The sequence below is a fragment of the Saccostrea echinata genome, unplaced genomic scaffold (genome assembly GCF_033153115.1).
Source record: "Saccostrea echinata isolate AGI-Se365-2 ecotype Australia unplaced genomic scaffold, CSIRO_AGI_Sech_v1 ptg000012l, whole genome shotgun sequence".
Lineage (NCBI taxonomy): Eukaryota > Metazoa > Mollusca > Bivalvia > Ostreida > Ostreidae > Saccostrea > Saccostrea echinata.
The window spans coordinates 15411762-15437535 of record NW_026889761.1 but is presented as its reverse complement, the minus strand read 5'-3'; the positions used below and the strand labels follow the sequence as shown (position 1 = coordinate 15437535).

General features: G+C 33.4%; 3 protein-coding genes across 5 annotated transcripts; 2 read left to right on the top strand and 1 right to left on the bottom strand.

Moving 5' to 3' along the window:
- The first annotated feature begins 1810 nt into the window (after positions 1 to 1810).
- Positions 1811 to 14081, top strand: LOC133185419 (PRKC apoptosis WT1 regulator protein-like). 3 transcript variants are annotated; one of them, XM_061320610.1, is made up of 7 exons: positions 1812 to 2307; positions 6226 to 6336; positions 6641 to 6684; positions 6859 to 7399; positions 8241 to 8345; positions 8789 to 8806; positions 9434 to 9500. In XM_061320610.1, the coding sequence occupies exons 1-6, from the start codon at positions 1990 to 1992 to the stop codon at positions 8795 to 8797; spliced, it is 1128 nt and encodes a 375-aa protein (XP_061176594.1). In that variant the 5' UTR covers positions 1812 to 1989; the 3' UTR covers positions 8798 to 8806; positions 9434 to 9500. The 3 variants fall into 3 exon arrangements, with proteins under 3 accessions (XP_061176592.1, XP_061176594.1, XP_061176593.1); XM_061320608.1 differs by lacking the exon at positions 8789 to 8806 and having other exon boundaries at positions 1811 to 2307; positions 8241 to 8363; positions 9434 to 14081; XM_061320609.1 differs by lacking the exon at positions 8789 to 8806 and having other exon boundaries at positions 9434 to 14081.
- Positions 14082 to 15856: 1775 nt separating this feature from the next.
- On the bottom strand, positions 15857 to 21435 carry LOC133186005 (uncharacterized). Its single transcript, XM_061321287.1, has 5 exons — positions 21341 to 21435; positions 17896 to 18075; positions 17646 to 17729; positions 16834 to 16938; positions 15857 to 16689 (listed from the first exon to the last, which is right to left on the bottom strand). The coding sequence occupies exons 1-5, from the start codon at positions 21353 to 21355 to the stop codon at positions 16495 to 16497; spliced, it is 579 nt and encodes a 192-aa protein (XP_061177271.1). The 5' UTR covers positions 21356 to 21435; the 3' UTR covers positions 15857 to 16494.
- Positions 21436 to 21694: 259 nt separating this feature from the next.
- Positions 21695 to 22973, top strand: LOC133185063 (ankyrin-1-like). Its single transcript, XM_061320124.1, has one exon. It carries the CDS (start codon positions 21695 to 21697, stop codon positions 22694 to 22696), a length of 1002 nt encoding a protein of 333 aa, XP_061176108.1. The 3' UTR covers positions 22697 to 22973.
- The last annotated feature ends 2801 nt before the right edge of the window (positions 22974 to 25774 follow it).

The window sequence follows — 25774 nt, the reverse complement described above, 5'->3', positions numbered from 1 at the left end:
TAATGTCACCACTGGGTTTAGGTACGATAATGACTGGACTGACCCACGGTGTAGGATCATTAACTCTTTCAATGATATCCTGAGACTCGAGTTCATCCAACTGTTCTCCTACTTTATCCCTCAAACTGTATGGAATTCTGTACATAGCTTGTGCTACTGGTTTCACATTCTTATCAATATGTAATTTCAACTTAAAGTCTTTTAGTTTTCCTATTCTTTGAAAACACTCGGAATATTCATGAACAATGTCAGTTGGCTGAACTGTGTTGACTCCAAGTTTCAAAACTCCTAAATTCAAAGCAGTGTCCTTGCCTAGTAATGCCGGTCCTTTACCATCCAGTACATAGAATTCTTCTTCTCTGCTGTTACCAGTTTCTTAAATTTATGCCTGCGTTCTGAATCTACCAAGTAATTTTAAGGGTTCCGTAGAACTGTAAACAAAGAGCTTTTTCTCGCACTTCTCTGACTGACACTTAATACGTTTCTTCTTCAGAGATTCTCAAAGTTCTTTATCTATAATATTTGCTGACGCCCCACTGTCAATGACGAACTCCACGGGATTTCCTCCAAGGCTGACTGTCACTTTGTCCGACAACTTGTTCCCTGTTTTAAGACTGAATGCGTACACATCAGAGTCAGAATCCAGTTCAGAATAATCCACTGTGTGAATTTTCCCCCCTTTGCTTCGTCTGCTTGAAGCCCCTTTTCCTGATTTCTGCTTCGTTAAACAACATTTCATAAAGTGTCCAACTTTTCCACATTTTCTAGACTCTTTATTCCTCGAGGGACACGATACATCTTTGGCGAAATGACCATCTCGTCCACAACGAAAACACTAATTACCTGGCTTTTTGTCCTGAAATCTTTGTTTCTGTTTGTCAGTTTTTTCACGATGTCCCTGAATTCTGTTAACTGACGCCACAATTTCAGTGTCCATATGTCTAGCCTGTACTTCAGTCATTTCATATGTAGCTGCTATTGTCCTCAATTGTTCTAAATAAGTCAAATCTTTTCCTTTCTCTAACAACTTAGCTCTAATTTTGTGAGACCTACACTTTTCAAATACTTGATTCCGAATTTGCTCATCCTGATTTGCAAAATCACAATACACTGCCTGTTGTCTCAATTTCGTAATAAACTGTTCTACTGTTTCATTCTCGGTTTGTGTTATTTTTCGAAAAACATAACGTTCATACGGCAGATTTACTTTGTTTTCAAAATGTTTATCTAATGTTTTCACTGCATCTGTGGACACATTGTCATTGTCACCCGCTTGCACTTCATTCAATGTATAAAAAATGTCTTGAACTTCTGGTCCTGCACAATGTAATAACAATGCTTTTTTTCCTGTTCTGGGTCACTTACTCACTAAGAAACATAACTCTTGCACACAACTCTTACACACAATACACATTCAGAGTTACTTCCCTTAGATAATATCAATCCACTACAACGGGTATCAATTAGTTGATTATGGTTATCGCTGTTAAGGCATTACATACGACTTAAAACATTTGAAATTCCATGCAACAATACTATTGCGGGATATTTTATGGCACTGTGGAAAATATATGAGTATGTAGAGTAAAAAAATGATCCCATTTGTAATGAACTCTAAAGTACTTTAATATCAACATTCCAAACAAATGATTTCGTTTGTACATGGCTAACAGCTTTTCAGTACTTTCAGTATTTTAATTTTTATTTGGTCAAGTCAAAACGAAAGTGAAAATTCAGAGATGACGTAACTGTCGATTAAGGTGCCAGAACGAGGCTAATGTGTATTGATACTGTCGGTGCTGTAATACACATTCAAAAATATGATTAGGTGATATTAACGGCTTGGGTAGTTGTGATAATTGACAAAAGACTGTACATTTTTATAGAAGAGTGTCAGCTTTACCGATGTTGCATACAAGTGGACAAGGACTCTCAAATGGCGGATATTTAATAGATATTTCGCGCAATTTGTTATTTATTTTTTAAAAGATGGCGTCGAGTTCTGTTAGTCAAGAAAGTTTGGACATCGAAGACTATGAGATAAGCTCACGGCAGAGCAGGGTAAGGCGTGCTCGGGCCCTGATGCCAAAAATTGGGGACGGATACGATCGGGAATCCCCTCGTAACGGAGACGGGGGTGGTGATGTCATTCCCGAGCACGAGTCCCCCTCCCGATCAACAGCAGCATCTCGAGCCCGAGACAAAAGACGACCCAACCACCTGCATAAAGGAAAACTCCCTAAAGATAAACGTAAACTGAGGGAGAAGAGGCGCAGTACAGGTGTAGTCAACCTTCCCTCAACAGAGGTATGTTTTGTCATAACAGGAGTTGTTTATGGCAGTGTTTATTTCCGCACATTACTTGGTTTACATGGCCCACAAGAACCTAAGGATAAAACATGGATAACGTACACCTTTTCATACCCCTTTCAAAGAACATTAAATATATAGGCGTCTTTATGTTCTCAAAAATATGTGTGATGTGAATTCTCCATCAGTTTCTGACTCTCAAAAATTGGTATGTCACGCTAGCCTAGACACCATCCTTAGTGTTTTATGTGCTGTAATCAGACAGTTTATTAAACAGACAAATAACATTTTCTCCATTGACAGTGATACCACTTGGAGCTCCTCGGGTGGCTCATACCTCACACACTAACCTCGGAGTAAACGGTGTTCTTCCATTTTGCTGATACAGTCATGTGATCTTATTTGAAATTCCTCCAAATGTTATACCTTTGAAATATGAGTTACTTTGTGGCACGCCCAACACTATGTTTTTGCTTTCAAAGACTACTAAAATAAGGTAATCAAAACCAATATACAATAGTAAAAAAAACTTTTTTGAAGAACTATATGCAGAGCGAAATATGAATGAGATACAAGGCAGTTTCCAGCAGAGAAATGTATCGATTTGATGCATATTCCTCAACCAATTACATCCGAGGTTTGTGAGGAGCAGAGTCAGTCGAGGATTACCGATTGCAGTGATACAGGAGGTTTTGGTGTTATCACTTTGTTTCGCTTCATCTGATTGATTGACATAATACAGTTTAAAATTATTTGACTAATCAGATAAGTGAAACAGATTGGCGTACCTCAGACCCTCCTCTAACACTATCAATGGAGAACATTTTATGTGTCAGTTTAACAGACTGTCTGCATGATTACAACATTTAAAACACTAAAGATGGGGTTAAGGTTTATAGAGAGACTAAGAGGAAAACATCTCCCTGACATAGTGCTTGCAAAAATATGATATGTAACTGTGTTAGTACCTTGGAAGTCAGCCTGGAAGTGGGGAACCCCCCGGTTTGTTTTGAATTTTTGTTTCTTACCTTGTGTATTTTTATTATACCGTATATGGTCAAATTTTAAACCTGAATAAAAGTGCAAAACAATTTTCACAGAATGACATACAGATGGAATTGACAGAGAAATCACATATTTTCGAGAAAACTGTAGACTCCTTATATTTTATTAGTTAGGTGAAGGGGGGGGGGGGGGATATGAAAAGAAGTATGTTATTCATGCTTCAAGTGCCTATGCCAGGGCTCGACATTAACTTTTTTTCTTACTTGTCTATTCGGACAAGTGACCAAGACATTCACTTGTCCGAACTTCAACTTCACTTGTCCGAAAATTTTTCAATAAAGATCTAATACTGTCAAGTTGAAAACTAAAATAAAGTCCATTACACATGACATGTGCTTGATTGATTCGTGATGTTATTGATATTTACAACAAACACATAAAACGAAATTTTATCGAGGCTTTCTGTCCTGACAACATAAATGTCCACAAGTGAACAAAACTTCGTTAAGTTCTTAAGTTCCATGCCTTTTCAGTAGTATGCAATTAGTGAACTTCGATCCCGAATCAATGTGAACTCAATTAGTAGCGATCCCTATCGGGATCGAAGTCTGGTTTTTATGTACAGCTTCCGTCTTGAAACTACCGATTATCTTTCACAGTCGTTCTTATTATTATTTAGAGACTCCTTTACATAAAAATGCACTTGTCCAATCGGACAAGTGCCCAGCAATATTCACTTGTCCGTAATTTTTTTTCACTGGTACCTGGCAAGCGGACAAGGGTTAATGTCGAGCCCTGTATGCCTGCTGTTTGTCAGATGATTCCAATATATAAAGTAAACAGTATGCATAGTAATCAGCATAGTCACAAATATACAGTTATGTTATATTTGGTTGACATGAATTCAAGTTACCACTTACCAATGATTTTTAAAACCATTTAAAAGTTTAATATTGCAACTGTGCAAATATTCACAAGTACGAGGGGCATTTCAAAAGTTCTGGCAACTGGTGTGCAGTAAATTAATGAGCGTCATTATCATAAATTAAACTATATCAATCCCTCAAAATAGTCTCCGTTGACCTGGACACACTTTTTTCAGTCTTGAAATCCACGTGGAAAATTCTGCCCTATAGTTCTCTTTCGGTATATGCTTCATACACTGGAATACGGCACTTCCGACTGCTTGACGACTTTCAAATCGCCGTCCTCGGAGGGCTTCTTTGATAACGGCATTCAACCAAAAATCGCATGGAGCTAGGTCAGGACTGTAGGGTGGATGTGGTAAAATGGCAATACCATTTTCCTTTAAATATTTGGTTACTACCTCTGATCTATGGGCAGAAGCGTTGTCATGGAGGAGCTTTATTCCTCTAGTACTGGTTGTTGGTCGGGTCGTTTTATAGTGCTCTACAACCTTAGACAAGACATTCTCTGCATAAAATTGACCAGTAACACTGCTGTGTTCTGAAACCAGAACTTGAGCAACAGGGCCTTTAGAATCAAAAACTAAGGTGTACATTACTCTCCAGACAGACCGGTTTCTGTGTGCAATTTGAGGCCTTGTATCATTTTCACTGATCCAAACTTTATTATTGAGCTTAGTTTCCGGTTCAAAAAAATATATCCATGTTTCATCACCAGTTACAATCTCATTTATTCGCCTTTGGTCACAATCTTCATAAATTGTTAGTAAATGTGAAGCCATTTCTACCCGGATGCACTTTTGCTCTTCTGAGAGAAGATGCGGCACCCATCTAACACAGACTTTCCTAAGCTTTAAGTTTTCCTTTAAATACGAAAAACTGCTGACGAATTAATGTTAGTTAAGTCTGATATTTCCTCAACTGTATATCTAGCATCATCAGCTATCGTATTTTGAACAGCGACGATTTCTTTTTCGCCATATGCACAAACTGGACGCCCCGAACGGGGGTCATCTTCAATTGATTTTCTACCCTTTTTAAATTGAACTACCCATCTTGCTATTGCTCGATATGAAAGAGCTAGCATGCTCTCTATATACTACATCTAAATCGGCTATTATTTCTGTGTCCGTAAAGCCATGCAATGAGCGAATTTTGCAATACGCTCTTTGCTCAACAAAAAAATTGTTCTCCTTATCAGTCATTTTTACGCCCAGTATACAGAGTATGCCTAATTATGACGTCATTTTAGCAGACCTATACTTCATTTTGAATGTAAAATGACGTCACTACTAATGCATATTTGCCTAAGCTTTACAGTGATATCAGAGTCATTTTAATCCGTAACGTAGTTAAAATTTTATATACCAGTTGCCAGAACTTTTGAAATGCCCCTTGTATAAGCAGTAAGGTATACTTTTTAAGCATCTGTCTGGAAACGTGTTGGTAAGTGATCATATCTATCATAGAACCCTTTTGGTTTCATGGGATATGGTCCTGTAAACTAACTGAATCAATATACATGTACTGGTGAATGATGATGCTTCGTGTTATACATTAATATTTCATATTACACATTCCTGTCAGTTTGGAAGTTTTGTGTACTATGTAATAATACATGTACACAGGAAATGGATTTGAAATTTAGAAGAATCCATGAGATTTTGAAAGATGTGTAAATTGTTATAATACATTTAAGCTGCATTGAGTCAATGCTAATGAATTAAAAGTGGTTTGATTGTGCATGCTGTATGTACTTTATAAGACAAATCAAATGTGTGATTATATGAAGTAAATGATTGATTTCCAGGTGTTTTGTGTCAAAAAGACAATACAATTATATATTTAACAACTTATCTTTGGAATTTTGTGTCTATTTAAAAAAAAAAGTAAGAAATGTTTCAGTTGCTTTATATTGACAGAAGTTTAATAATAGTTCAGAAATAGATGATACATGTAGCTGATTAAAAATTGCTATTTCTAGAGTACAGGGGATTCCCTTGATGATGAAGATGATGAGGAGTTATTGGAGGCGAAGAAGAATACATCATATAATGAAGTCATCGATGCAGATAATCCCCAAACTCCATCAGAGGTAAAAGTTACTTGTATTTGGCACACTGGTAAGGTTCTACAAAGAACAAAGTATGATAAAATGATTTTATAGAGTATGTCTTAAAGATTTTTTAACTCAATATCTAAGATCTAGAGAAGTAGATGTATTTACTTCGAATTATCAATAGTAATCATTTTCTTTTTTAATTTTTAAATTCTGTTTTATTTGAAAAAAGAAGACATTTTATTTGTAATAGATATTGTTTGAGGCTAGAATTGAAGTATGCTGATAGTTTTATTTTGATGGTGGACTTTAATATTGACCACTTAATTTCCTTTAACAGAGTAGAGTACCAAGACCATTCTCTTCCAGAAGATCAAACAAAAGGTAAGAATAAAGTCTATATTCCAGATAAACTATATTTTATATGCTTGTTGATTTTATGAACAATGAATTCCTTGCTTGTATTGATTATTTTACAATGTAACATGTGTAAGGCCTTAAAGAAACAAATATTTGATTATATTGATTGCATTTTGAATCCTTAATGTTTATTTTCAGCCCATCAGATTTGGAGGCGGACCTAGAAGATAACCAGGATTATGACAGCACCGTAAGCCAATCAGAAACCAATCTTACTCTCATCGGAAAGTCTGACTCCATTGAGTCCTCCAATCAAAATGCTAGTCCAAAGATGGGACAAGGCCAGTTCTTTGGCAGGTCTACAAACCATCCAGAAATACCCAAGTCTTTCAGAAATTTTTCACCCAACACAAGTGAAAATGAAACAAAGACTTCACCGTCATATTCCTCCAATTCCTCTTCCCCCTCCTCAATACTGAACCGATATAAGTGGCGCAGTCCCGACGTGTTAAATCAGGAGAGGGAACCAGCCAGTACTGGTACAGGAATATCTTCCATTATCTCTAAATACGATAGAAAACCCAGCGAAACAGAAACAAATTCCACCACAGGTTTTATTTCTAAAGGCTACCGAAATTTTGGGGATAGATTCCGTAAGGAGAGTCCATTTCAGAGTCAGTTCCGCAGTGTAGCTGCTCCAACAACGAGGGAAGATGCTGAAAAAGTCAATCTCAAAAAGGTAAAGCACTATGTAGAGGTTCCCACGGGATAACTTACAATGTAAGTTAACGAAAATCATGATAACCCTGATTTTCTCCTACAATATTAATGTACTTAATTGCTATGGTTTCTACACTGTAATTGTTACTTGCCTGCTGGGTTAACAGTACCAAAAATGGATAGTATTAATTTGAGTACATGTACCTGAATTGATTCAGATGACATTTATTCCCTCAAAATGTCAAAAGGCTCTGTCTTTTATTGTAATCTTATCATTTAATGTAAGTTAAAAATAGATTACTGTTTTGTTTTAAATAATGAATACTGGTCATGCATCAGCAAGTTAATGATAGCTGACGAACACAAACAGTTGAAACCTAATTTTGAATCTTTTTGCTTTCATTTCAATTAACTGTATTTTATTCAATGTGGCACACTTCATTCAAAGTAATGTCATTGTATTTAAAAAAAAAATGGCTTAACTCTGGTAATCAGTTTTGAAAAATACTTTTTCCTACACAAAAGTGAAATGAAACAAAGCATGGAAATATGGTTACAAAGAATATCTTTTTTCTGTCAGAGTTACTTCATCAATTTTGAAGATCCCAAGTGGTTTGAAATTTGGTCAGTGGCTTAGAAATGCTTTCCTTTGATTCACAGAATGATGCACTTGAATTGTTGCATATCCAGTATCATTGCTTTTACTTTTAATAAGTTGTGCTTCATTTAAAGATGCTGAATTTTTGGTGAAATGTTATCATGCTGAGAAACTAATGTTACATTTAACAAATCATACATTTCAGGCATTTGTTTTTGTAAGGGTAGATGCTTGAATAAGTGATTTCTATTTGCAATGGTAGATGCTTGAGAAAGAACAAGAGGAAAATAGAAAGATGAAGGAACTGTTGGAAGATAAAGACAGACGAATAGCAGAGCTGGAGAGAGAGGTGTACCTTCTTAATAAGGTAAGAGTTAACTTACATGTGGAAGATCTTGCAGGGTGAAATAACATAACTGTGGAATATCTTACAAAGTCAGTAAATATCTGTGCAGTGTGTGTGTGTGTGGGGGGGGGGGGGGGGGGGGGCTTACCTGTCGAATATCTTAAATGGGGAAAATAGAATACCTATGAAATATCTTAGTAATCTTTCAAAGTGATTGAAATTAACATAGCTAGGGAAAATCTTGAAACCAATTAATTTTCAGTACCAGAAATAAAAGCTTAATATTTGAGCATCATTTAATGCATTATAAAAATGGACAAAGAAAATATATTGTCATAACATGTGTATGATAATTTTTGTACACGTATATGGTGAGCTGATGTTTAAAATCGAATTCAGTCAAAATAAATCACCTGGTAGTCAGTGTTTAATATTGATTTGTTTCTTGTTTTATATTACTCTAGGAGAATTGACATGTCAAGGTATATAGGTTACAGTTGTAGTTTATTGTTTTGGATGTTTTTCTTCTTTGATTTCAGCAACTTGTAGTTCAAGATTATATATTAGTTACTTTTTAGTGGTATTTTGCATCCATAATATGTTAAATATTTTGTGGATAAACATGTCTATTTAGTGTTGTGAGTATGTTTTGTGTATATTATTTTCCCTTTTAAATCTTGGCGTTTATTTTGGTTAATTTGAATGGAATTAGCTTGTTGGATCAGATTGTTAAGTTTGTTACATGCCCTTCTCACTTGCATGTAAAAAGAAAAATTAAATGTCATTTGATTTAATTTCATCCTGAAATTTTATATACTAGCATATGATTTTACCTTCACCTTAGGTATTCCAATTATTGATAATTGGGATGTACTTTAAAAATCTGGAAAATATTACTCGTACAGTAGTAACATAAATACAAATGTGTATATATGTATTTTTTTTTAAATTAACTCTTATCCACAATTTATTACACATGTATTATAAGTTTCATTTATAAATACATATCACTTCTGGGGGTTACTAAATATAATAATTCTATTAAGAAAGATGTGAATATTGAAAGGGAATTTTTGTCTTTAATATAAATTTCTTGATTTTAATTTCAGGATCTTGAAGATATGGATGATGAAGCACAGAAGCTTCAGTTGGAGAACAATGCACTAATAAGAGCTGTCTCTCAGCTGAGCACTCAAGTGTGATAGCTGTCTTCAAGAATACCAATCAAACACACCCACTGCATGCCACTGAACAGACTTTCTACAAGAATAACATATGATTTTCATGTTTATGTAAAGAATCTTTAAGTTTAATGAAAAGTATATATGCCAGACATATAAGGAAATCAATTGTTTAACAATAATAACACATCATTTGATGTTCTGATTTTCAATCTGTGATTATTTTGTAGCTGTAAACCAAATATTTTCCAGTTTATGCATAATTTTAATCTGAATGATTGTGAAATTTTAAAGATTTACCTTTAGTGTTCAAGTATTCCTTACAGCAATTTTTTTTTTCTTTAAACACATTATTTTTGCTTGCAACTTCAAATAAAGTGTCTGGAAGGTTCACCATGGTCAGATTTATCATGTGGAAAACCACTAGTATTTCCTGATCAAACCCATTATGCTGCACACTTCGCAGGATAAATTTTATTAAAATTTTGTAATACACTCTAGTTCTTTAGGGGTTAATTTTTAAAAATTTAAGTTTTATAAGTCAAAATTATTAGGTATTGCTATAATCTTAAAGGTGCTTGGACACAGATTTGAAGTTAAGATTTTCTCAAGTTTTTGGTATAATATCATGACTTATATGTTGTTATAGCATTTCAGATGTAAATAAAATAAAAAACTTATTTTATCTGGAAATTATTGAAAGTACAAATTTCGGGACGCGTTTGATTGATACATCCTAGCACTTTCATAAAGCGAACTTTATCCTTAATACTTAAGAAAAGTAAAATTTTTGTTGTGTATTAATGAAATATATTCAAACTATAATCCAGAAAATTCAGAGTAGAAATGTAAGAAAGCAAAACCAACTCACCAGTATTGTCAGTTTGTGCTCAGTGATGTGTGCAGAGTTTAACAAATCGAACACACCCAGTGAAACGTAAACATTAACAATAACAGAGCTCGTGCCCTGTTTACAGAAACAGTCTATGTTTCATGGGTGTGTTCAATTTGTTAAACTCTGAGCACAGACTGACAATACCGGTGAGTTGGTTTTGCTGTCTCTCATTTCTACTCTTTATTTTCTGGATTATAGTTTAATATTTTTCTACTTTTCTTAAGTAGTAAGGATATAGTTTACTTTGTGAAGTGCATAGATGTGTCAATCAAACGCGTCCCGAAATTTGTAGTTTCAATCATTTCCAGATAAAATAAGTTTTTTTATTTTATTTCCATGTGAAATGCTATAAAAACATATAAGTCATGATATTAAGCCACAAATTTGAGAGAATATTAACTTCAAATCTGTGTCCAAGCACCTTTAACAGATATCTTCTTTGTATATTTTTAAATGCATTTCGAATAGAAAAAATTAAAAAATGCATTTAGAATTTGAAAATGGGTATCCAATATCCATGGTTGTTATCAGTTTTAGGTATGTCATGTAGCTGATTTTTTTACATGTATAAATTGTACAACTTTTTTTTTCTCAGAAATGCACCATGTTGACCAAATTTATGATTAATTCATTGTGATAAACCATAGGTGATAGTATATCATATCATGTGATTCTTATTTTTATTTTAGTGGTAGATATTTTTGGAGCCTTATGAAGGTATATATTTCACATTCATTATGCATTGTAGTTCATGGTAGGTTTCTTATATTTGGTAGAGTAGGTAGCATGTCTCCCTGTTAAACGAGCATTTTAAAGTCTTGTCAGAGAATTCCTTTAAAAATGTGATACCTTTATTTCCAAGGGTTGTGCTACTTTATCAGTATATGGATTATGTCCCCTGAAATGAGCAACTTCGGACGTAAATGTTAAGCTGGAAGTAATATTTTACATGTTATAAACGCAATGGTGATATTGGTGCATTTTTGTTTAGATTTTGAGTTTAATTGTGTTATACAAATAGTGTTCATTTTTACTGTGTTATTGCGATATGTTAAGATTGTTTTCTATTCAGTCATTTAGAATTGGACTAAAATGTTATTCAGAATTTTTTTGTGTGTGTTATTCTTAATTAATTGATTAAAGAAACATTATTTGAAAAATTAAATGAACATTTGATGTCCAAAAATTTTTCAAGTAGAATGGTTTAATACCAGATGGTTAAAATGAGCAAGGGGAAAAATATATGTATCATTCACAATTATTTGATCTTCATTTCATTCTTATTTAAACATTAAGAAATATTTTGCATGAGGCATTAAAGATATATTGTATATGCTGGTTGTGAAACTGACTTACCTTAAGATATACATGTACATGCATGTATATTAACTTGATAAATTTTGTTAATCACTGTTATTTAAGTCAGACATTTAAGTAATATTTTTTTGTTTCTTTTCTGTATCCTTGACCATTTGTGAGATAAAATTAATTGTGCCCATATCAATTGTTTCCAGAAACAAGCATAAGCTAAGTAACCAACACAGTTTGTATGTCATACCCAAAGATTTCACACAAAATTTTACATGTAAATGAATGCTCATGATTTTGGTGCTTTAATATTAATTCGTATACATATCTGTATTCTGAGAGTGACAGGCTTATTCTACAGCAATTTACGCCTTTGAGGACCATCTGAACTCACATCTAAGTGCATGGAGTCTTACTATTAACACATCAAGTTAACCTGTCTCTTATTTGCTTGCTCATGAAATCATAATCATTATAGTTTAACGTCACCTAGGTGCAATATACAATTTGTTAAAATGATTGCACTACATGTAAAGTATTGTTTTACCTTTTTTGCTTGTCATGAACAAAGATACAAAGAATGCCATTATTTTGCAATTAAGAAGAAGTCATACACTGTTATGTATTGAGATGGGAATGGATTTTTTTTTTTTCTCAGACTGTGAATGTTTTCTCGTTTATTACTGTGATGTTTATAAAGAGGAGTCTGGGAAATTGGTTGCATCATTTTTGAATGTGTGAAAGTGATCCTCTGTATTAAGCGTCATTGATATGGAAAATATTGTTTAAAAATTTATGTTAAAAAAAATTATTGTTGACATAATTTTTGTCCCTTGTTAGGCTTTTTGTGTTCCCTAGTGATAGCTAGGTATTAATTTATTCCTTAAAGTGTTAGTGCTTTTGCTCATTTTTTTCTCTCTCCAGTTTTTATTTGTGTATGTATATATGATGTTTCACTTCAAGAAAAATGTATTCATGAAGATATAGCTCTTAAATTGCATGTGATATTACCGGTAATTGGCCAGAAATTAATGATTTCAAGTGGCATTGAAAGCAAGAAATGTTCCTAATGGTTTATATTGAAAATAACAAATGTAGAAATGTTCCCTTTTGTTAATGTCATGACACTGAAGCCTTAAATATTTTTATTTGGTTTTTATCAAGGCACTGAAACCAGAAAAAATCCTTTTGGTTGCTATCAAGGTACTTTATAATAGTCAAGAAATGTTCATTTTGATATCTTAAAACACAGTGCCAAACTGGATGTGTACTTCAACAAAATTTTAAATACATTTATTATGACTATAGAGTGTCAATTGTCAACATTACACATACACATGTACCAACTCTATAGATATACAGTGTAGTGCACATCCTGTCTACAAATGGGTATTTTACATGTATATTTATACATCCACAGCTTGTGAATAATGAAGCTCACACCTAGTTAAAATTTTCACATATATAGTTAAAATTTTCACATATAGGAAGTTAATAACCAAATTAAAACTTATTTGTAGCTGTTTCAAGATATTGCAATGCCTTTGTTTAACTTCTCCAAAAAACTTAAATGCATTCCTTATAACCTGTTAGATAATTAAGTAATGCACAATTATTTAATTGCCAGGGAGTAATAATTTCATCTCAGCAATACATGTCTGTGAACAAAGAAGTTGTATTTGTTTTACTTTTACAATATTTGTTTTGTATCTTAAGATATAAAGAACAAAATCATATTTACAAACAATTACATATATTTGCAATCCAACATTCTACTTACATGCATATCTCAGCAAACTTGTCTAATTTTTGAAAGATATGTATGTGGGTACAATAGTTTTTGTTTTCAATATTTTTTTCTCTTTCAGAAGGAAGATGAGATATGTATGATACTGTAGTTATAAGAGTGATTATGGATATAAGGACTGAGTATGTTTAAATTGAAGCTTATCAGCCAACATTCCAATTAAATAAATGTGTTCCATGTTCTTGTTTAATAAGTATATTCATTTCTGATTATTTTATCATCAGTTTAGTGTAAATTTTGAATCATATCAAAACATTTTGTTTTTTGGGGAAACATTTAGACATGTAATTTAAGCATTTAGAATGTGAAGACTTTACTACATTGTATTACATAAGTTTGACACAAAAATGAAATAGTTAGCAGATCTTAGGGAATCTGAGTATAAAATTAAATCATGCCTTCTGGGAAATATGCAGATACAATATATTGTTTATTGTGATTTTTCTGTTAATTAGTTTTATTTATACATTGATTGGCTTGTTTCATTCCAGCTGTTTGCTTTACAAGATGTCATATTGCATTCTGCTTAATGTTGTGACACAGGATAATAAAAGAAGAAATTATAACCTGATGTTGTATTTTGTGTGTATACTTGGAGCTTAAAGATACAGTGTATTCTTTTTGACAAGACCTTCCCTCAGGTATCATTAATTTTGACCTTGACCCTGGAGTTGGACCTACTTTTGAAAAACTTTAACCTTGGCCATAACTTTGGAATAGTTAGGGCTTTCATATTTACACATGTATTCCTTGTGACAAGACCTTCCCTTGGGTTCCAACATTTTTGATCTCTTGACTTTGGAGTTTGACTTGCATTTGAAAAACTTTTACCTTTGCTGTTGGCTGCCATATGGTGGCAACAGTGTTTCACAAACACATCTTGTTTCATTTTCTTCCACACACACAAAAAAAAAACTTTCTAGCAACAAGTAGAAGTTACATACATGTCCTTGTATTGTACAATACTGAATGCAATTTCAGGCAACTCTGCCTATTGGACTTGCCCATTGGTACACCTAGATCTATATGTCAACCCACACCATTTAAAAGCCATTGCACAGAAACCTATTTTGAACAAAAGAATTAAGATAACCTATTGATCAAAAAAGCAATCCAATTGTGTTTTTTGATTTTAACCCAATTTAATGCTATGTATGCTGTACAACTTTTTTTTTTAAAATGTAATTCTTGGATTAACACTTACCTTCAACCTTTTTAAAGTAAATTCAAGGTTTCCCGGGTTCCTCCCAAATAACAAAAAGATGCACATGTGAGTAAACAGACATGTTTTACAATACCCAATCTAAAACCTGATACTATAAAGGAAAATGAACACAGCCTCCACCTCACTTTCTTGCAAGCTTGCCAATTATACCCCAACAAGGTTAGTTGAAAATTTAGACTTTTTGTGCATTTGAGCTGAAAGCTCAAGTGAACTTTTCTGATCAAAACTTGTCGGTCATTGTTGTCATCTAAACTTTTTTGCAATTTCATCTTCTTCTCCAGAACCACTGGGCCTATTTCAACCAAACTTGCAGAGAGTATCCTTGGGTAAAGGAGATTCAAGTTTGTTAAAACATCTTCCAAGGGGAGATAATTAAGACATAGTGAAAATTGGGTGGGGTCATTTAAAAAGCTTCCTAAGAACCACATGGCCAGAAAAGATTAATCTTATTGGAAAGCTTCCTGACATGGTGTAGATTCAAGTGTCAGAACCACACGGGGTAGGGTGGGGCCACTATTGGCTATCAAAGTTTATATGGGGACATCAAGGAAAATTCTTCTTGAGAACAGCAAAGCCATGATCAGTTATATTTATACTTGAGCATTCTCAGGTAGTGTAAATTCAAGTTTGTTCACATGATCCCTGGAGGTATGGTTAGAGCCACAATGGGCAATCAAAGTTTAACATAGGAATATATAGGGAAAAAAATTCCCAAGAGCAGCAAAGCCATGATTGGTCATATATTAAAGCATCCTCAGGTAATGAAGATTTAAGTTTCTTCATATCATGACCCCAGGGGGTAGGTGGGGCTACAAAAGGTGATCAAAATTCTACATTAGAATATACAGTGTATGTGGAAAAAATCTGATGAACAGAAGGGCTTTAGCGACTCAGGTGAGCATTGTGGCCCATGGGCCCTTTGTTTTCAAATACCTTGAATATAACTGATTTTCCCTCACATCATGTGCTGTCCACATGATGGGCTGAATACAACATGTAGGTCAATTGATATAAATGTGATGTGTGCACAAGTTAAGCATCTGAATCATCATATGCCAAACAGGTTACTGATCCATATAGTAAGACAGACAAATAATTTAGAATATCAAACTTTATTGACTAGAAAAACACATTTGTAACAAATTTATACAAAAAAGGTTCAGGTAAAATTAATCAAAGTGTAAGAACAAGAAAGCATACAGTGATGTACCCTTATTGCATTAAAATGTTTTGGCAGTGCAAAATTTAATTTCAGTCAGCAGTATTACTGCAGACTGGCTGTTCTTTCATTGAGCAAGTACCGGTAAAATGCAGATCACTCATGAAAACTATGTGAATAAAACGCACACACAAAAAATTGGAAGACTTGTGCTGGTTAAGATTTTGAAATTGGCAAGATAGAGCATCATGGAGATAAATGTAGTGTAGCAATTTCACAGATATTCTATTCAAAACTGAGCAATTTTTAAATTATATGAATTCCTGAGAAAATATTGCATTTCAAATATCCATCAGGTTATACAATTGATTGAACTTAATATTTTCTCTGATTAAAAATATTGTTTTAACATATAAAACAAGTGGTATATGTATATGTATATGGGCATCTTAATTTGAAAGCACTTTTCGTATTAATTGCACTTATTAAATGAGATTATTTTTTCCCATCAGTATAGGATAAAATTCTTCAAAAAACAAATAAAATTTCAAAAAACTTTGAAATATGTTATCAGACCATCCAAAAATAGCATGTATCAAGCACAAAAATGGACTTCAACTGTCTCTCCTGGAGAGAATCTGACATGCTTGGCTTTTCTGGATTGTGGTAAAGAAGCAGAAATATCAAATGTAGCATGTCGGCAGGATTTTGATCTTTCTCTGTGACAAGTATCAACTGATGTGGGCTGCTCACTTTCCAACAGGTGCACCTCTTTATTTAATGAATTCACCTGATGAAAAAAGAATAGACTGGTTATATAGGGGAAGTTTTTCTTACCACCAATCAATTGGTCAATTGACTTGAATATATTAAAAAATCATGAACACCACATTTAATAATTGTATGTATCTGTAGATCTAGACCCTGGTCTTACCTTCCGACTGTTCATCTTGTTTATAAGTTGTGTACCATGGTATCTCCGACAGTGTTTTTTATCATGTTTTGTCTGAGGTTCTCCATCAGTTGCACAATAATATCTCTGAAATGCATTAAAAGTTTTCAAAGTAAAACATATTCAACATATGATACTGATTTGCTGTAGCTCAAGAAATTTGATGAATGTCATTTTTGAAGGGTCTCTTAATTAAAACCCACATGTGAAGTCACTCTTTTGTTTGTACCCTCAACTTCAAGATTAGAAATCAAACATAGCTTCATTAAATTTAGCTAAAAATACTACCGGTATATCTATGACTTCAACGAAGCATGTTCATTATGTTATGGACACTGAGACACTGGCAACTGTTTACCTTTTCAAGACAGTGCTTTCATCAAAAGGTTAGGTCGTGTGTTTACCAAAATGATTGTGATATGTATGCATTGATAGTTTCCATCAGAGTAACAAATTTGAGAAAAGGTACCGTAACTATGAAGATCGAATGCCAGTGTTTATGATGAATTAAGATAAAAGGTCTACCAAAAAATAAGGAAAACATTAAGACTACTTACACAGCTGACATAAAACATCAACTTGAAAATCGTGAAATATAGTTGTTTATTCTCTGTGTATAATTGCTAGAGGACTGGATTATAACAAACACACATAATTTTTTTAAAAATTAAATTTGAGTTTTGTGTAGCCTACCATTTACATGTACATATTTTTGTGTCGCCTGCAGAGTAGAGCGACACTTGGGGATCGCTTAAAACTCAGTCGAGATGGTAAATTTTTTTTTAATAATTTACCTGACAGATTTGAGACATGTGAGACATCATCATCATCACATCAGAGAAAGCTGACTCCAGCTCTATATTGGGTTCCACAGACTTCTAAAATGTTAGAGGAAAGTCACAATATGCATGCATTATTTTAAGTACAAAAACCTTAATACAAGTACATGTATTCAAATAAATAGCCACTGTGACATATTATATTTAAAGAATACATTTGTTTTCAAGATTTGATACTAAATTATAGAAAAAAAAGAGGAATTACGCCACAAATTGGGCATGCTCCCCTCTCCTTATAAATTGGATACATTGTTTGTCCCTGTTCCCTTTGCTCTGTCCATGCAGCATGATTTTTCAGTGCTCGTTGATAAGTTTGCTGCCCAAGTCTCCGTGTTCTCTCCAGTGTACTCAGTCCCCACAAAGCATCATCAACGTTAGAAAGGTGCTACAATGTCAAATGAACTGCAATCAGGAATTTTTAAAATATAGAGAATAACATGACATGCATAATAACAGTTTTGGTACAGACAGGAATTTTTTTTCCCTTTTTATAATATTAATTCATTCTACTTTATTAGAGATAACTTTTGTAAGTACATTATTCTTACAAAAGAAATAGCAATCTGGGAATTTTAAAAATTATTAAAGTAACAATAAATGCAACAAGATGGGGGGGGGGGGGGGGGGAAATTGTCCCTTTTTATATGAAAAAAATTTTACAGGTTGGGACCAAACGCCCAAATGGGGATTTCCCTGTTTGGGATATAATATCCCAAATGCACAGGCACCTGACATTACTTATTTCTTTTATAATAAAAAAATATACCCCCTACCTAAAATTGAATTATTAGGTATGGGTATAATTTTTTTATTATAAGAAAAATAAGCATCGCAAGGTGCCCCTGCCCAAATGTCATATAAATTTACTGTGCAAAACGATGGACAGATTTCATTTGATATTTTTAATTAAATTGACATAATATACATGTAGACAGGTTCAATCCCCGATGGCCAGATAGCTCAGTTGGTAGAGCTACTGACTGGAGATTGAGGGCACCTGGATTCGAATCCCAGTCTGGTCTGTTGCATTTTTCTCCTCTCCCGTTACATTTGGTGTCATGCCATGCCCTGAAAGTGACAGGTGAAAGACTTGCCAGGGAAGAGCCTGGGTTGGTGTCTTCGAGGGTCGAAGACCTTTAAGGAGGGATGAATGTGGTGGTTAGACGGGTTCAATTGCCGGTGGCCAGAAAGCTCAGTTGGTAGTCTAAGAGCACCTGAATGGAGATTCAGGGGGCCTGGGTTCGAATCCTGGCCTGGTCGTTGCATTTTTTTCCTCCACTGTTACATACAGTATACCCCAGTACATTGAATGTTAGATTTTGTCCATTCCTTTTAACAATTTGTACACTTACAACTCTTTGACTTGCAGGTGAAAGTCCTTCCAGGGGCTAGTCTGAAAAATCTGACATTTTCCAGACGTTTTTCATGATTTTGATATTTTACGTGCCAAAAAAACATGGAAAGCATCAGAACCGGTGCCATTATGAAAAGTGGAAATTCATTGCCTTCAAATCAGAGGCTGCATTCTCTGGTCAATTTTTCGATATATGTGAACCAAAGTAAATGTTTAAATCACACCTTATCGACAGTACAAAATACTTCTAGTACTTACCACTATTGTTCCTTTTAATATAAAGTGTCTGGTGAAAACATTTTATCTAACTGTCAAGGTCTACATTGATTTCGTGCATTCTGAAATCTCGTGAGACCTAGCTGTATCAAAATGTGGAGTGATATTTTCTTTTAAGTGATATTGGTGAGAACTAGAAGCATTGTGCTGTTGATAAGTTGAAAGTTTGACATTTAATTTGATTTGCAAGTATCGAAAATCAAAATCAGATGAGGGTGGTGAATTTTCCACTTTTCATCTGTTCATAAATGGCACCCGTTCTGGCATTTTCCTGGTATATATTATATCAAAATCGTGAAAAAAGCATGGAAAACATAGATTATCCAGGGGCCAAAAGAATCTGGGTTCTTTGTCTTCATAGGCAAAGACAATTTAAGGAGCAGGGTTCGACACTAACTTTTTTACCTTGGTGGACCGCAGGTCCACTTGTCAAAAATTATTGGTGGACCTTCTCAAATTATGGTGGACCTTCATAAATGTTTGAATTGATTACACAAGGCTTGAAACTAACTTATGTACCCAGTCCAGTCAGACTAATAAAGTATAAGTTAAACCAGTTAACTGAAACAAATCAATTGGTCAGGAGTTTTTCAGCAATATTCTTTAATATATTTTCAATATTATTTTTAAAAAAGAACACAATCTATATCTTCAAACAATTTGTTATTTTAATATCATTTATTTACAATCATGGTAAAAACTAGCATTTATTATGCTTCCAACGGTAGATAAAATTTAAAATCCCAATAATTAAGCTGAACATATGAACAAGTGAATTTTTATGTACCCTGGTATCTATGGCTAGAACAATTTTTACTACGATGCAAAACGACAAAAGTATGTGTATTTATTTATTATTTTTTAAATTATAATTTATTCAAATAATTTGCTTCTTTTTTGTGATTTAATGTATAGCAGAAAAAAAGAAACTGCAGATAATGTGTTCATAAAATATAAATCATGCCTGTTTGAAGATCTAAAAAATAAACAATGCATAAATGCAGCTGTCATCTCCAGACCTGGCCATCAGTGTGCGTTCAAGCGTGAAGTGATTTCCTGTTACCCAGTGTACATTTTCACACCTTTCTGTGCATTAAATAAACAAAGGACAGACTGACTAATTTGGCACGAATTTTATGTGTTTCTTTTTCAAGGTCCGCGTTGAATGTTCTTGCGTCTCAATGATATTGTTATTGTAGTCATCAATATTACATGTAAAATATATATTCAGCTAAATATTTAGCTAAAACAAATTTTACCATTTATATTTATTGTAAAATACAAGTATGGATGAATTAATCGTTTGATTTACGGATGTCGATTTATAGAAAAAACGGAATTTTACTGTGTATTTTTCAATACGGTGATTTAATTTTAAGTGGACCGACGGTCCACCTAGTCCAGAACATTTGGTGGACCTTCCAATTTTTTGGTGGACTCGGGCCACCGGTCCATGTTAGTGTCGACCCTGAGGGCCGAATGGAGTGGTTTGGACTACATGTATATAGACTGTGGAAATCACCCTAGAGGCTGGATAGCTTATTGATTAGGGCGACTAGTATTTAGTAGTACACGTTATGCAGTGTTCTCGGGTTCAATTCTGAATCCAACCATTTGTTTACCAAAATGTTTTGCTTTTTATGTATTTTAACGCAGATTTACAATATTAACAGCTATTTTTCCTATTTCTTTCACTTTCTTGCACTGTAAATTTATATCTCAAACGGGCCATTAATAATCCATACCAACATGTTAAAGTTTGAAATTTTATTAACAAAGTAAATAGTAATGAAATTCACTCTATCTACCAAACCATGAGCTATGTATTGGGGGTCCATCAAAATCAATACTAATGTACTAACGCATAGCTCATTGCTTAGTCAACCGAGTAAATGTCATTATCTTAAATAATTTCGAACTCCTGTCCATGCTACTCTGTGGTTACAGAGAGTTGAACAATGCAGAGAAGAGAACACAATCAGTAAAAGAAATACATGTAATGTCGATTTTTTAAGTTTACCTTTGTTGGAACCATTCTTGTGATCTCTTTTTGTTAAATTTTTGCTGTACAACTTACAAAATAGATTCTTTTTTGAAAAAGTTTACTGTTGACGTTATATTAGTAGTGTGTACACCGAACCCGGTCAATATTCTTTATCAATAATTTTTTTTTCGAGGTTTAGAACATAAAACATGATCTTTTACTCTTAATTTTTGTCAGTATCACTGTTATGACACATTATGGGGGAAATGGTGATGAAACACATCAAATAACAAAATAAGGAAAACAGTATCTGAGCCCGACTTTCATTTGGAGCTCTTTAGTGTTTAAAGTTAGAAATGTCCTTAGGAATTACGACGCTAATTTATCAACATGAATGAAAAACAGCTCAATCGCATACTCCAAGAGGGCGATATAGATGCTATTGAAAAAGAGTTAAAAAGTGGTTTGAATGTTGATTTTACTTTTCAAGAGTTGTATGCAACTAGTGACAATAATGGCTACGCTCTGCTTGACGTTGCAGTGGCAGCCCGACAAAAAGAAGTTGTCCAATTTCTTGTGGACTGGGGTGCAGATGTTAACAGAATGCGTAAATGGCCCGGGGCTACAAAAGAATTGATTAACTCCTTCTTTCTGCAGAACACATGCATGTATCCTTGTCTAGTCCGTGGAGATGTAGAAATAGCAAGCATCCTCGTGAAAGCAGGGTTTGACGTGAATCTACAAGACATCCGGCAGTGTTCTTCACTTTGGCACGCGGCTGATTCCGGAAATTGTAAACTAGTAGATGTTATTTTAAGTTCTCCCACTGTAAACGTTAATTTACCTGATATGACTTTTTTACACCCACTTCATGTGGCTGCTCTTCACGGACACAGCAAAATCATCACATCTCTTCTGAGAAAAGGGGCTAATGCGAACGCAGTTCACGTGTTTGGAAATACCCCTCTAATCTTGGCCTGTAAGACTAATTGTTACGAGTCAGTACATCAGTTGCTTCTCTATGGAGCAGATGTAAATGCCGCAAACATTTATGGTGTGACACCGCTATCTAAATTTTTGCACAATCCTTCAACGCTTCAAGATGTACGAATATTTGGCTTACTTTTAAAGGCAGGTGCTTTGGTCTTTGAGTGCGAGTTAAAAGAATGGAAGCAGCAAGAAGATTTACAGGTTTTCTCAGATTATCCACAGATTTATGAGACTCTAATTCTGATGTCATCGAGTCCTCCATCTTTGAAGACTCTAACGTGTAAATTTATACGATTTAGAGTTTTGCAATGTTTAAAAGATACATCGGGTGATATCTATTCAAAAATCCATCAATTACAACTACCATCTGTTCTTAAGAAAGAATTATTGCTGGAATGTTAAAAATCAATTCCATGAGGTACGCGAATCGAATATTTAAAAAAATATTTTGTTCTACATTGATTTTGTCCTGCATGAAAGATCACTATTGTTCCAATTAATTCTATGGCATCTATGTTTGAAAAAGAACTTGCATTGTCAATCAACAATTAATGAGGAAGTCTACTGTATGAATTTCTTGTAATTTGTTAAGTCATGATTTTTTGAAGGATTCTTTTTTACGTACACTTTTTGTTAGTTTATATCAATTTCGTTTATAGGACGAGTTTTTAAAAATATGTTTGGGTAAATCAAGGATTGAAATATTATGATATGCAAAGAAAAATGAAAGTATTAACCTCCATCTTAATTTTATTGAGTGAGAAAAGATATATATATATATATATATATATATATATATATATATATATATATATATATATATATATATATATATATATATATATATATATATATATATATATATATCAGTCTTTATTTTTATATATATACAACCTGACATCGACCGTTTCAAATTTCAAATCAGTTTGAAAATTTGATATTTTGGATATTTGAAGTAAAATTCTAAAAACTCAAAATGTAAAGAGTGTTTTTTTTTGGTTATTTATTAATTATCTCGTGTGGGGTGGGGGGAGGGGGTTGATGAAGGGCCATATAGTTTACATGTAAACAGATGATTATCATGTAAAAAATTGTTGCAAAACACGTGTACTTACCATAAGTATAAACGACCCATATTACTCGACCTGATTCTATTTTTGAAAACGGGAGAAACTTTTCTATTTTTAGAAAGATATACCAATTTACTTACATAGAGTGTTTACGGATAAAGGTTCTCGTTAAGAAGCATTCATTAACAATGTGAATATGAATAAATAAGCAATGTTAAGTTGGTATTTTATTTCAAATCTATAAAGGATTGGTATGAATATAAAGGGAAAGTTTTAAAGAAAGCTGAAATTATTTGTCCAATGCTAGTATTGTAAGTAATTGAATTCTCAAGCGTGGCGGTGTACTGACCTTTTTTACGAGCTAGAAAGCTGACTGCATGTATAATATACCATCAAATCTATTAAGGAAATGATGAAATGATGACCAAGATGATCTTAAAGCTAAAAAAAAAATAGCCACTTTGTTTGAAATAAAGTTAAACTAAAACGTCTAAAATTATTAAATAGTAATATTCATGTTTCAGCTATTATATGCTAGATCATTCATGCAGACAACAATTGATTTCAGTTGATCATATTTGATTTCCCTTTAACAAAATTTTCCAGTCCCACTACACCCCCCCCCCAATATATATATATATATATATATATATAGAGAGAGAGAGAGAGAGAGAGAGAGAGAGCTCTGTTTATGACAGCAGACTCTGATAACAGCATACCTCCCAGTAACCTAAACTTTCCATTGCGTATTATAAATAGAAATCTACAAAAAGGTGGCTTTCCCCACATTTATTTCTGTCATGGCTGTGTAGTTCCACTCCTTTTTTTTAATTACCCTGGTATAAGAATGATATTCGTGAACGTCAATTTTTACTGAGAAATTGTTAATTCGCAAGATTCGAATCTTTCAAATATTTTAAGACAACCCAAATCACTAAACACTTTAATGCAAATCAAGCCGATTCCATGAGGATAAAGTCCTTAGACTTGTTACATGTATAGTAGACCTACTCCAGCATGATCATGATGATAGATGTTCACTGCAAGATACTTTTGACTTAGCGGCGCGTATTAAGCTAGGAGCGGTCACAGGTACTTGTGGACAGGACCCCCCCCCCCCCCCAATGTACCCCCTGGATCAAAAAATATTTTTATGTCTTTTTTCCATAAATTATTCTTCTAGTACACATTTACAATGTATTCCATAAGAAAAATTAAAAAAAAATAACACAGAATTAACGTTTTACTAAAAAAAAAAATCATACCCGTTGTATTATAAAATAGAGTATGATTTTTTAGTAAAACATTAATGTCCACAAGAAGCTGTGGGAGCGGTAGGAACGTTAACCGAGACTAGGAGTAGTGGTTTTTATCATGCATAAAGATATTAGATCTGGTATACTTTTTTGTGAGCAAAGATAATTATGGATATATATATATATATATATATATATATATATATATATATATATATATATATATATATATATATATATCAGTCTTTATTTTTATATATATACAACCTGACATCGACCGTTTCAAATTTCAAATCAGTTTGAAAATTTGATATTTTGGATATTTGAAGTAAAATTCTAAAAACTCAAAATGTAAAGAGTGTTTTTTTGGTTATTTATTAATTATCTCGTGTGGGGTGGGGGGAGGGGGTTGATGAAGGGCCATATAGTTTACATGTAAACAGATGATTATCATGTAAAAAATTGTTGCAAAACACGTGTACTTACCATAAGTATAAACGACCCATATTACTCGACCTGATTCTATTTTTGAAAACGGGAGAAACTTTTCTATTTTTAGAAAGATATACCAATTTACTTACATAGAGTGTTTACGGATAAAGGTTCTCGTTAAGAAGCATTCATTAACAATGTGAATATGAATAAATAAGCAATGTTAAGTTGGTATTTTATTTCAAATCTATAAAGGATTGGTATGAATATAAAGGGAAAGTTTTAAAGAAAGCTGAAATTATTTGTCCAATGCTAGTATTGTAAGTAATTGAATTCTCAAGCGTGGCGGTGTACTGACTTTTTTACGAGCTAGAAAGCTGACTGCATGTATAATATACCATCAAATCTATTAAGGAAATGATGAAATGATGACCAAGATGATCTTAAAGCTAAAAAAAAAATAGCCACTTTGTTTGAAATAAAGTTAAACTAAAACGTCTAAAATTATTAAATAGTAATATTCATGTTTCAGCTATTATATGCTAGATCATTCATGCAGACAACAATTGATTTCAGTTGATCATATTTGATTTCCCTTTAACAAAATTTTCCAGTCCCACTACACCCCCCCCCCCCCAATATATATATATATATAGAGAGAGAGAGAGAGAGAGAGAGAGAGAGAGAGAGAGAGCTCTGTTTATGACAGCAGACTCTGATAA